The sequence below is a fragment of the Schizosaccharomyces osmophilus genome, chromosome 1 (genome assembly GCF_027921745.1).
Source record: "Schizosaccharomyces osmophilus chromosome 1, complete sequence".
Lineage (NCBI taxonomy): Eukaryota > Fungi > Ascomycota > Schizosaccharomycetes > Schizosaccharomycetales > Schizosaccharomycetaceae > Schizosaccharomyces > Schizosaccharomyces osmophilus.
The window spans coordinates 4185456-4198425 of NC_079238.1; the positions used below are offsets into that span (position 1 = coordinate 4185456).

The window sequence follows — 12970 nt, forward strand, 5'->3', positions numbered from 1 at the left end:
TGTAGGTGTTTGTATATGGCACTTGGGATACAATGATTACTTTTACAAATTATTTATACAATTTTTCTCATAACCTCTTTTACTTATATTCTTTCGAAAGAAACAACCCAAAACCGAACATTTATTTTTTTACCTACTGGGCATAATTAAGTTATATAGTAATTCCAAAAAACCAAATATTTTCATTACAAGTACAAAGAAGCACTAAAAACAATATCACGATGTATACAACTGATAGTGTCTTCCATCTTCTTTTGTAAACCTGAATTACCAATTACTTTAGCGGCCTCACCCATTTGTCGGAGAAGTTCTTCCAGACGCCTAAACATACGAATCAAGGAACCTTCATAGACATCAGTCATCTTACAGATTTGTGCAAAGGTAGCTCCATGAGCCCAAGCATACACAATCTCCATTACTGATGGCTTGAAACTGTTAACATAATCCTCCTCATTAACATCAAACTTGCTTTCCTGAGAAACTTTAGCAATTCGACGAGCCATTTCTTGTAAAATACGAAGAGGACCAGCAAGCTCATCCTTCATGCGCTGATTTTCAGCTTCACTTTTCTCTTGGAAAACTACGCAACTGAGAAGAGCAGCACATTGCTCTGGCTTCAAGTCATTGAAAATACCGTTAAAAATGAGTTCCGTAAGTAACAATCCGTCTCCAGTACTAATTTCGCATGCAACACGACCTTTCATTTCTATAACGTCGTCAGAAGAAGTGAATCCTAAGCGGCGGAGAACCCTTTTGCGAGCACTTAATTCATCCAGCTGCATAATAGCTTTAGCTTTTGAAAGTTGCTTTTTAAGCTCTTTAATTTGGTCAAGCATAGAAAGCTTCCCAAGATATTGATCATATTTTTCTTTCAAATCTTCAAAGTTATGAAGAGGATTCGACAGCAATCTAGCCTCCAAAACATCCACTTTTTTCATCAACTTCAAAAAGGCCGGATCCTTGACGTTCATATTCTCAACAGGATCTAACAGACTGATTCCATCAGGGAAACGACGCTTGACTTCACTAAGCGCTTTACCCACTGTGTCTCTCTGAGCTTGAGATTTCAAGTCATTGGGTAAAAATACACGAATATGAGCAATTCCATTCAAAGCTGATAAGGGGACGGGAACCACTTCAAATCTTCCTTTGTCGTCGCCTTTAGGCGCATGAATCTCAGGTAAGCGACCATTCTTCATCCTTGGGCGTTCACTATCCGAAGGAACTTTCACTATTACGTCTAGTACATAAGACTCTTGAGGAACATACTCCTTGGTTTCACCCTTGGGAAGAGGTCTCTTTGATACACTTACAACAGCACCCCAGCCAAAATCTTCATCTTTGTAATTTATGGCTACAAGTCGGCCGCTTTGCAAAAATGAAAGGCAAAAGTTAGGATGATTAATGACCGTTCTAACATCGTCTCGGTACTTTTTCAGTTGAAGCTGAATTGTGTGATAATCCTCTAATGCTCGCTCATCAGGAATGGACGTATTGTCATATTGTTGTTGAAGATTTTCCAAGTTTTCTTCCATTTTGGGAACTTCCATACTGTTCTGAAATTGGAAAAAGCAACGTTCGAGCATAAACTCAGGAGAAATACCTTCAACACGCAGCAAGTTCAAAATCATGTTGTAACTCAGGTGGAAAGCAGAATCTAGACGGTCCGCTTCACCTTTAAGCATTGTCATAGCCACAGGTGGTTCCATTTTTTCGTCAATCATTAAAATTACAACACCACGGTCATCCAAACCACGACGACCAGCTCTACCACTCATTTGAATGTATTCACCACCTGAAATCCAACGGAAGCTCTTTCCATCAAACTTTCTAACGTTAGTGAAAACGACAGTTTTCGCAGGCATGTTAAGTCCAATGGAAAACGTCTCGGTAGCAAACAACACCTTAATTAAACCTTCCTGAAACAAAATTTCAATAACTTCCTTCAAAATTGGAAGCAAACCAGAGTGGTGAATGCCGATACCGCGACGAAGCAGAGGCAAGATATGCTCGATTTGAGGTAAATCACGATCCTTTTCGGATAACTGATTAATAGCATTTTTAAAAATAGTGGTAACGAGATCACGCTCAGTTTCATCGTTCATATCTAGCTTGGACATTTGCAAAGCTAAAGCTTCACAATCACGCTTGCTAAAACTGAAAACAATGACCGGATTATAGTTCTTCAGCATAATCATTTTGACAATTTTGTAGATGTCAGAAGGACCTTTAACACCTCCTTTGCCAGTTTTTCCCTTTTTAGCATTTTTCTTGGAGACAACAGCAGCTGGGTCATCACCCTGTTTTTCAACCAAAGCAGTCATTGCTCTTTGGAAATTTTCTTCACGAAAAACGCTCTTTTCATCAACTACTAAATGTATTCCATCACCACCGCTGGGAAACAAATAGTGCTGTAAAGGTGTTGGTCGAAAATCCGTATAAACAACGTGACAGGGTTGACGATGAATTTTAGTGATCCATTCCGCGAATTGCATGGCATTGGGAATAGTTGCAGAAAGGAAAACGAAATGAGCCTGATCAGGCAATAATATAATAGTTTCTTCCCATACAACACCACGTTCCTTGTCACGCATATAATGAATTTCATCAAAAATAACCCAAGCAACTTCACGCATTACCTCAGAGCCACGGTAAAGCATTGAACGAAGAATTTCGGTGGTCATTACCAAGCAGGTAGCGTCTGGATTGATAGTAACATCACCGGTCATTAGACCAACATCGCCAAATTCTGCTAAGAGCTCTCTGTATTTTTGATTACTCAGAGCTTTGATGGGACTGGTGTAGATGACTCTTTGCTTATCACGAAGCGACTGAGCAACAGCGTACTCAGCAACAACAGTTTTACCGGCAGATGTGTGAGCACTAACCAAAACACTCTCTTGACGTTCAATCGAAGCAATGGAAACTGCTTGGAAAGGATCAAGGGTAAAAGGGTATGTTCGAGCTGGTGGATCCGGGCTTTTGTGTTGAGATATAGGTACGTAGTTGTAATTTGGAGGCAACGACACTTGGTGACGGACTTGATGGCGAAGCTCGACAACATGATCAGATTCCGATTTAGCTTCAGCCATGCCAACATCACCAGCAACCTTCAAAGAAGCTTCCTGCTCAAAAGAATCGGTAACCAATGCATCAGCAGGAGGCTTGCCATCCTCTGTCCCATTCTCGGAAGAAACAGGGATCTCTTCTGAGGCATCAACAATCTCGTTTACTACTCCTTCACCCTTATTAGCACCTGCAACAGGCTCGTTCGATCTGGTCCAAGGAGCAGCTATAGATTCCTCAATCTTCTTACGCTTAACATCCGACTGTTTTGCTTCAGAATCCTGTCGCTTATTGCTTCCTTTTACAGCATCAACAGACTGATTATCATTAGAAGATGACTGTTTGCCATTTTCTCCCTTAGGGCTGTCTACGTCTTTCTTTAAGCTTTTTGGAACTTTTCCCTCAAAAACGTCAAAAGCATCATCTAACTCTCCTTCAAACATTGCAATGATCAATTACAATCGTGCAATGATGAATAGGTAAAAGTGCTTGAGAAGGCTAAGTTACTTTTACCATAGAAATTGGAATTTTTTCGCTTCAATATAGCTATAGCGATATCATTCAAGTTCATAATGTATTTCGTACAATATGTACTGCAATGCGCTATTTAGCTTAACGGATTTCAACTGTGTCCCCTATTCAGTATATTACCACCAAAGCGAGGGACATATGTGAATTCGTGCCTACCTATTTATAATCCTTGATTTATCAATTCTAATAGATCGTGTAGGACAGTATTTGCTAAGGAGGAAAAACTTAGCTGTAGTCCAAAAAAAGACACACGAAAAAGGCAGAGTGAACTGTTTACTAAGATTCTAGATATATACTCATTACCTAAAACAGCTAAATAATGGAAGCAGTGGATAATGTGGAAAAACACACTATAAGAGAGTCATCTACTACCACGGAATTAGAGTCTACTCCCAAAATACCAGCTGAAGATGTTGTCGACTCTTCAGCAGCAACCAGTGGAGTAAAACGAAAGCGCCTACCGAACGACAGAGTTGGTATGTTGAAAGATGAGATTCAGGAAAATCCTCATAATCTTTCTGCTTGGTACGCATTAGTTGAGGAGTACGGTTCGAAAGGAAAGCATGAGGAACTTCGAGAAACATATGAACAAATGTTACGTCCATTTCCTTATGTTCCTCGCGTGTGGGTGGATTACATAAATGCTGAACTTGCTTTCAACGATTTTAGAGCTGTTGAAGTCTTGTTTAGTCGTTGTTTGGTGAAAGTTCTATCCGTAGATCTGTGGACACTCTATTTAAGTTATGTTCGACGTATCAATCCTGAAGGTGAAGGTCAATCACGTTCAACAATTACTCAGGCCTACGAATTTTCCATCAATACAATTGGAATGGACTTACAGAGTGGTCCGATTTGGTCAGACTTTATTGATTTTCTTCGTTCTGGACCTGCAGCCTCGACGTGGGAGCAACAACAAAAATTAGACGCTGTTCGTCGTACTTATCAACGTGCAGTCTCTACTCCTATTTACAACATTGAAAAGCTGTGGAGGGATTATGATGCATTCGAAAATAGCGTTAACCGGGCTACGGCTAGAAAGTTTGTAGCCGAGAAATCTCCGGCATATATGTCTGCTAGAGCTGCCATGCGCGAGCTCTCTAATATGACTAACGGATTACGGGTCCTGGATTTTACTTTCGAACGAAAGCATAATAATGCTGAGAAGACGGCCTATGTTCGTTGGATGAAATGGATTGAATGGGAAAAGGGTGATCCTTTAGATTTGCTTCATGGTACAACTTTACAAGGAAGAATTGCTTATGCTTACGAACAAGCCATGCTTTATATTCCTCTTTGTCCTCAAGTTTGGTTGGATGCTTTCTCTTACTTTTTAAATATCCCAGATGAGCAACGTGCCTTGCAGGTAATGAAGCGCGGTATGCGTTATTGCCCCTCAAGCTTTGTGCTACATGTCCGTTATGCAGAACATGAAGAAGCAAATGGTCGCACTTCCGACATCCGTGTAACTTACGAGTCTTTGGTTGCTGCCTTGTCCAGAGAAATTATCCTAGTGGAAAAACAATCGGTATCTGACAACTTTCAGGGCTCGGAAAAAAAACAAGAAGGAAATAAACCGACTGGTATCTTACTCAAATTGGAAAAGCGTAAGAAAAAATTGGTAACAGAATATAGTCTTGCATGGTGTTGTTTAATGAATGCTGTTCGTAGGACAGAAGGAATCAAATCTGCAAGATCTGTGTTTACAAAAGCAAGGAAAGCACCACACCAATCTCATGAAATTTACATTGCAAGTGCTTTGATGGAACATCATTGTTCCAAGGATAGCACAATCGCTTCAAAGATATTTGAACTCGGTTTAAGACACTTTAGTGATCTACCAGACTATGTATATAAATATTTATGTTACCTGATTTCTATCAACGATGAAACCAATGCTCGTGCACTTTTTGAAAAAGCTATTTCAAAGATGAATGCTATTGAAGCGAAGCCTATTTATCAAAGATGGCTTGATTATGAGAGTAGGTATGGCGATTTGAACGCTGCTATTAGCTTAAGTCAAAGGATGGCACTAGTGTATCCTCAGGAGTCTACTCAAAGTATATTCTTATCACGTTATGGTTTGGAAGAAGAACGCGAAGAAGATGAATTCGATGCAGATATATATGAACTCCGGCCTACAACTGATTCTATTTCTCAGAATAAGGATGATGATGCTGCTTCTGAAACCTCAGATTCTTCAAAAAGTAACGTAGAGATGGAAGATACTCGGTTGTTGCCTGCTTCATTAGAGACTGGAGCTGCTCATCCTCCTCCTATTTCTGCACAAGTTCCTGCGGCACTTGTACCGTTACCCCCTATTGTTACAGAACTACTAGACGAGTTACCAGCTGCTCAGACTATTACTGGTATGTTAAAATTGATTTGTAATGTATTACTAACAAAAACAGAAGCCCCCATTCATCCTGCTAAACTAATGGATTATGTTGTCAAATCCGATATTCCCTTCATTCGTCTTAGGAATGCAAACACGCATTTAAAAAAAGCACGTTACAATTGAAAAGCGTCATTGAAAATTGTTATTTTGGAACTTAATGGTTATACTTAATGAAAAAATTTTGGTTCTTTCAAAGGGCTTAAGCGTGTATATGTGGATTTTCCAATTACTAGTCTTGAGTAATAGTACAGTGCTGCTAGTAAAAGGTATTTTGCTAGAATACAAAACGTTTTCTTACGCATAGTGGTTTGGGCTCTTCAAATTTGAAGCTCCTACAAAAGTAGAAAATAACAGGATCTTTATATCGTGATTAACCAAAAAAAAACACATGTCAGCATAATTAAAGAGATGACAATATTCATTTTCAAAGAGTAAGGAAAGACTGTTCTTTATTATATCATATTCTAAACGTTTTGTATGTTCATCCATTATTCACTTATCAACCAAAGAGGCTTGTGTACGTTTGCTGGTTTAACACAGCCTTCTTTTTTTCAATGTATTATACAGTAAGATTAGACCCAGTTCATTTTGTATACGCACAGTAAAACTCGTTTCTAAAATCCAAAGAGGGTGTGTAAAATCACCTGAATACTTTTTCCTAATAAAGAACTCTGTCTGGTTGTGTTATCAGAAATATTTGCCAACTTTTCTTCTTCATCGACAGTATCGTTTGCAGTATTTCCAAAAAGATTTTGTACCAACCAATTTTTAGAATGGTCCTTATGGGATGACTTAAAAATATCTTCATTATGCTGAACTACAATCCTCTTCCCAATAGTTGCTTCCGTTTGTGCATTTGCTTCTATTTGGGTCGTTAAAGGTGGAATCCCTTTGGTATCAGCTTCAGTCATTTCAACATCCAAAGCGTCCAACTTTGTTGCCTGTGGATAATCCTGTTTATCATCAGAATTATAGATACATCCAACCATAAAAGAGCCACCAATAACAATTCCATTAGATTGAACAGCTTTGACAGCAGAAGAAGGTTCAGCATAAGTAAGTTGTAGCCAATTTCCATGACCATTCTTAAAGCTCGGCATGGAGACACTAGAGGCGGTAAGAGAGTTTTGATTGACAATCTTTCCGAACCGAGAAAATTCATTTACGACTTGATTGGTTATTTCTGGTGGAAAGCCAAAAACAATGACAGATCTGCTAACTTCCTTTAATGGCTCCATAGGAATAGTTTGAGTTTTCGCGGCAAAGGGAGAAGAAAGAGGTGAAGCAGTAATTTGATCAACATTGGAGGTGCTTATTTGGCGAGAAGAAGGGAAATCATAGATAGATTGAGTAGGAGGGGCATCTTCAATGATAGAACTTCCTCCCAAACGGTTAGCCCGCAAAAAAGGTTTTGGTGTACCAAAGCTAGGGCCACCAAATTTGGAAGAAGGAGATGCAGAGGAACGGATTCCGGAACTAATTGTCGGTTAATAAATATAGACATCAGGGAATTTCAATAATCCATCTTGAAATTGGGCCGAAGACCAAAAACAACTATAAGAAAAAACCACTTACTGTGAATCAAAAAACTCATTTAAGGGTGAGCTAACATCTGGGGCGAATTTGCGTTGACTTGCTGTTAAGTGCATCAAATGACTAGGAACGAACTTCTTTTCCGCTGAAGATGGAATAAAAGATCCCCTGTTTCCACGCAACTCCCTCTGTGGTGAAGGAGAACGCAGGTCGTCCACCGAGAGAGGCTTCAAAGGACTTTTACTGTTTGGTGAACTGCTAACTCCAAAAGATGACGAAGGATTCATCTCTGAACAAAAAATATTTAAGTAAAATACCTAATCTTCGTATTATATTATTAGATGGAATAGAATAACAAGACAAATTTTCCTTTTGATTGTTTTGAGTGGTGGTTAACTTGGGCGCCCAAAGCAAGACCTGCCGCTGGTAATAAAAGTTGGTATGGAATCGATGACAAAACTTCTTAAAGGACTCTTTCTATAAAGAATGCTAATTGATTTTATTTTATAAATGAAAATCGAAAGGTTTGGATAAATGTAAAAGACCTGCTTTCTTTTCGTATACAAGCAAGCAATGGCACAGAAACCAGCCCTTTAGCGAAAGATATACGCTAATTGAAGATCTAAGGATCACAGGAATTGGATTATAACTTACAGTAAGCTTCTCAATGCAGGTCGTTCAGTATCCCTTAGGATGAAGCTCTGTAACGAACAATGAGTTGCACAGAGTAAACCACAATCTAATATAAGCAATTCATTCAAATTTATTTACAATTTTTGCTTTACATATCCTTCAAATTGTATTCATATACCATTTATACATTTGGCATGTATTTATTGATTACTGAAGTATTGTGCAGTACGTGTAAGCAACGGTTGTTTGGATGAAAAGAAATGTTACCTGACATTGTTTACATTCAAGAGACAAACAAGTAACGGTGAAGAAATACTGAAGAAAACAAAGTAAACTTGCACCCTTAACACATAAACGGCATTGTGTCAAAATTCGAAAGGTTTGAATATAATAAGGCTTATATTTCATTGACTTGATCTTTTGGAGGCGTCTTGCATCGTCTTGTGCGAGTTTTTATGTACTCTCACTTACTATGACCGATAATTACAAAATCCTAGAATGCATTGGACATGGAAGCTTTGGCAGGATATACAAGGTTCAAAGGCTTTCTGACGGAGTACTTCTAGCTCAGAAAGAAATTCCTTTTGGAAACATCAGTAGGCAAGAGAAGCAGCACGTTGCAGATGAAGTGAATATCCTTCGACATCTGAAGCATCCAAATATCGTTCAGTATTGTGGCGAGGATATTAACAGACTTACTCAAGTAATTAACATTTATATGGAATACTGTGATCGTGGTGATTTGGCAAAGCACATTGAAATTTATAAAGAAGAGAAAAAGAGATTTCCAGAGCATCAAGTACTTCGCTTCTTTACCCAACTTTTACTCGCCTTGTACAGGTGTCATTATGGTAGAGATGCTCCTGTTACGGAGAACCAATGGATGAACGAAAGCCATATTCCTAACCAGTATGTCTTGCATCGAGATATTAAGCCTGCCAATGTGTTTCTTGATGAAGACAATTCGGTAAAGTTGGGAGATTTCGGACTATCGAAATTACTGGACAATACCCGTATGTTTACACAGAGCTATGTAGGAACCCCGTACTACATGTCTCCGGAAATTATTAGAAATAATCCCTACAGTGCGAAATCGGACATATGGGCGCTTGGATGCGTTATGTTTGAAGTATGTATGCTTGGCCATCCATTTGAAGGAAGATCTTATTTAGAGTTGCAAAAGAATATTTGCCAAGGAAATCTTTCCCACTGGGATGGTTATTATAGTGATGAGCTTTATCAACTAATTCGGCATTGTCTGGAAACTGACTGTGATGTACGCCCGACGACATTTCAGCTTTTATCTTCACCAGCATTAATGGACATTAGAAAGCAACTCGAGACGGAGCGTTTGATGAAGGATCAGTTCAAGCTTCTCCGAAAGAAGCAACAGTCCTTGAATCTACGAGAAAACGAGATTGCACTTCGAGAGCAACAGCTAGCAGCGCGTGAAAGCGAACTTGGCAACTACGTTGCGGCCAATTTGGCGCAGCAAGAGGAAGCTCTGCGTCGCGATATGGATAAACAACTAAGAGAGGTGGACAATCGTTACCAACGATATGTGCAGCAAATGGTTGGATCTATGCAGCAAATGCAGATATCAAATCCACAAATGTACGGTGCAGCGGAAGCAGCCAATGTATCTACAATGGAGATGGTTATGGACACGGCCATTGAAACAACAGCGATCCATGAACCAAAACTAAGCCTGAGCCACGTAATATTTACAGAGGTAGCACCCTCAAATATGCCAAAGAAAGCAGTAGCACCGATGCCGGAAGTACCTAGCTTGAAGAAGAAAGATATGTCATCACGGGCGCTTCATACGACAGCTACGCTTATGAAGCATGCATACAAACCGCGAAGTCCTGTTGAAAAGAAGTCTGCGTCGCTTCATGACCGACATGACGTTAACCATGTGGTAGATTCGATGGCGAAATTACTGGATAGTTCTTTGCAGTGCAAGAACAAATCCGAAGAAAACACGAATGATGATTTGCATGAGATTTTACGAATGCGACGCAAAACAAGCAAAGGAATTTTCGACGACGAACAGCCGGAGACGGCGATTCTTCCGGGGTCACTTCCAGAACATGGATATGAGAGAGCGAAGCAGAGGACGAAACATGATTCGTTAGATTCTCGATACATTGAAAAGCTGGAAAAATTGCATTTACGGTATCCGACGAGCAACGGGCGACAGCCATCGAAAGTAGCGAGAACACATCATGGAAAGGCGGGATACTTGACGAAGCCGGAGCCAAAGGTGGACGAAAAGAGAAAAGGAATTCATGAGAAGGAAGATGGAGAAGAGGTGGAAGAACCGATTTCTAATGGAGAAGATTATACGCTGCAGATGCCGAAGAAGCTGCAATTGCTAGAAGGACAAAAGCGGTCGCCGGTGAAGCAATTGGCACGGTTGAATACAAACAAGTTACGACGTTCAGGCATGGATCGACCTACGTATGGATGGGAAGAAGAGGGTTTGCCTGGGCAAATGTTAAAAAAGACATGGAATTCCCGAGTGATGCAAGCATGAAATGTGAAAGGGGAATGAATTTTGAAAGCCAGAAAGAGCCAAAAAAGAAGAGGGAAGAGAAAAAATGACAAAAATTGAGATTGAGAATGAATTTTTTTAATTTTTTAATTTTTCTTTTACTTTTTTTTATTGTGAATTATATAATTTAATTTTTGACAGACAAACCAGACAATGGAAATGTTTTGCTGGACAAAGCAAAGAGTCTGGAGATAATGAATGAATAACATTTGTGCATGGATTGAAAAAGAATATTACTACTTGTATTGCTTGTATTGTATTGTAGCTAGATAAGGTGGAAGGTTTCGAGAAAGAGTAGAGACAACAATGGATGAAAGGCAAGAGCTGCAAAATCGCCCGAGTTAGTCAAGGATATTGAAGGTTGTCGAGGAAATTTAAAAATTACAATTACAATTACAAATACAAATACAAATCATTTCATTTCATTTCATTTCCTTTCCTTTCCTTTCCTTTCACTGCAATTCCTTCCGTCGGTTATCCAAAAGTCACGACACAATTGCAAACGACTCATTGTACCTTTCCCGTCAGATTTGTCGCTATTTCCCGAGAGATGGGAAACGTAAAGATGAAATTCCAAGCATCTTTTTGAAACACATCAACCCTATCATGATCACGATCCATGAAGCAATTGATAAATTAAGGTAACCTTAAAAGATCGAAAGAGGCAAAAGAAAAATAATTGCGAGATTATAAAAGTCGTTTGTTTTTTATTTCACCAATTGTTAACTCGAGTTTTCCAAGAGTTTGTTTCGTCTATTCCATCGTCATCATCAATATCTCCTTGCGGATCCAAATCATCTCTACTGTCTTGTCTCCTTTACCCAGAGAAATCGGTGTCCAAGGTGATGATCCAAATGATATTTCTTGGTCTTGTTAATCGTCCCATAATCAAAGCATTCTTTCTTATCCCACATCAAGTTGCATCGAAATCTTGCTCCTCCAATTCATCTCTCTCTTCTTGTCTGATTGTTACCTCCTCCCATCTTTTTTTTTTTTTTTTTACCTTAAAAAGAGAGGCCGAGTCCATATGGGTTGATATCTATCTCATCGCAATCATTATCCAAGCCCGTCCATCCATCACATCACTTTGAAGAAAGATTGAAAGATTTTCGAATTGTATATTTAAAGGCTTTGTTGGAAACATTCTTTTCATTTTTCTACTTGTCGTTTGTATTCCTTTCTTCTCCTGTGCTTACAGGTTTTCTTTATTAAATAATTCTAATTCTAATTCTAATTCTAATTCTAATTTTCTTTTTCTTTTTCTTTTTCTTTTTTTTCTATTCTATTTCGAGACTTTCTCTTCCCATTGACATATTTAATTGTTTTTGGGTTTACTACGGTTTCTATTCTCTTCTTCTATTGAATTGGCTTGACTCAAAACTCAACTTGAGTCATCTGTTGAATTCTCTGTTTGTCTTGTCATCGGCCTTTCGGGTGACTTTTGTTAACGTGAATTTTTTTCCCTCTTTCCGCTATTGACTATTTATACGTTCCCTACTTGCCGTTCGTGGTGTGGTGGTTTCATTTATAATCGTCCACTACTTTCTTTTTTATTTTCTTCCCTGTTGATTCTTACGTTCTTCCAATTTGGTGAACCAAGAAATTGATTCATTTGTCTTTTTTTTTGTTTTTTTTTGTTGCATTCTTCTTCTTGTTTCCTTTTAGAATCAAAAAAAAAAAAAAAATACATAAAAGATTTTGAACGAGATTTTCTTTTTTAAACTTTCAGAAAAATTTCGTTTATTGTCGTCTCGTTAACGAAATTTTGATTTCAAGTCTTTTTTCTACCTTGGACGCTTTCTTTTTTCCTTTTTGATTCCTTGTCCACATTCTTTTTTTGTTTGCCTTTTTTTCCTTTTTTTTTTCTTCTTCTTCTCATTTTCTCTTTGTATTTATTTTATTTTATTTTTTTTTCTTAAAGTGGTTTCGTTTTGATTCTTCCATTCGTTGTTTCGCATTTTCGTTCCTCTCTCTGTCTCTCTGTGTTTGCTTTTTTCATCGTTGGCCTATAATTCTCTGTCCTTTTTTATTTTTTATTTTTTACTTTTATCTTTCTCGACAAACGGCTCTCTAGGTCTCCATCTGGATTGTTCTTTTGCTCAACGGTTCTGTAGTTGTCTTTTGCGTGCTTCCCTCCCACAACTTCTTTTCTTGTTTTGCTTCTGCCCATAGGCTCTTTTTTGATTTTTCTTGTTTGATTCTTTGATTTTTCGTCATGGTCTCCGTTTAAACCTTTTTCCCCATTTCCCATTTTA

At 38.5% G+C, this 12970-nt stretch overlaps 4 protein-coding genes across 4 annotated transcripts; 2 read left to right on the forward strand and 2 right to left on the reverse strand.

The window, feature by feature from the left end:
* Nucleotides 1-185: 185 nt before the first annotated feature.
* Nucleotides 186-3509, reverse strand: mtr4 (TRAMP complex ATP-dependent RNA helicase subunit Mtr4; the record flags this gene model as incomplete). Its single annotated transcript, XM_056180700.1, has 1 exon — nucleotides 186-3509. One exon carries the CDS (start codon nucleotides 3507-3509, stop codon nucleotides 186-188), a length of 3324 nt encoding a protein of 1107 aa, XP_056035554.1.
* Nucleotides 3510-3916: 407 nt separating this feature from the next.
* rna14 (mRNA cleavage and polyadenylation specificity factor complex subunit Rna14) lies at nucleotides 3917-6115 on the forward strand (the record flags this gene model as incomplete). Its single annotated transcript, XM_056180701.1, has 2 exons — nucleotides 3917-5963; nucleotides 6006-6115. 2 exons carry the CDS (start codon nucleotides 3917-3919, stop codon nucleotides 6113-6115), a joined length of 2157 nt encoding a protein of 718 aa, XP_056034965.1.
* A 491-nt stretch (nucleotides 6116-6606) lies between these two features.
* On the reverse strand, nucleotides 6607-7812 carry nup40 (nucleoporin Nup40; the record flags this gene model as incomplete). The annotated part of the gene is made up of 2 exons (XM_056180702.1): nucleotides 6607-7468; nucleotides 7568-7812. The coding sequence occupies 2 exons, from the start codon at nucleotides 7810-7812 to the stop codon at nucleotides 6607-6609; spliced, it is 1107 nt and encodes a 368-aa protein (XP_056035558.1).
* Nucleotides 7813-8630: 818 nt separating this feature from the next.
* fin1 (serine/threonine protein kinase, NIMA related Fin1) lies at nucleotides 8631-10697 on the forward strand (the record flags this gene model as incomplete). The annotated part of the gene is made up of 1 exon (XM_056180703.1): nucleotides 8631-10697. One exon carries the CDS (start codon nucleotides 8631-8633, stop codon nucleotides 10695-10697), a length of 2067 nt encoding a protein of 688 aa, XP_056035433.1.
* Nucleotides 10698-12970: the final 2273 nt, after the last annotated feature.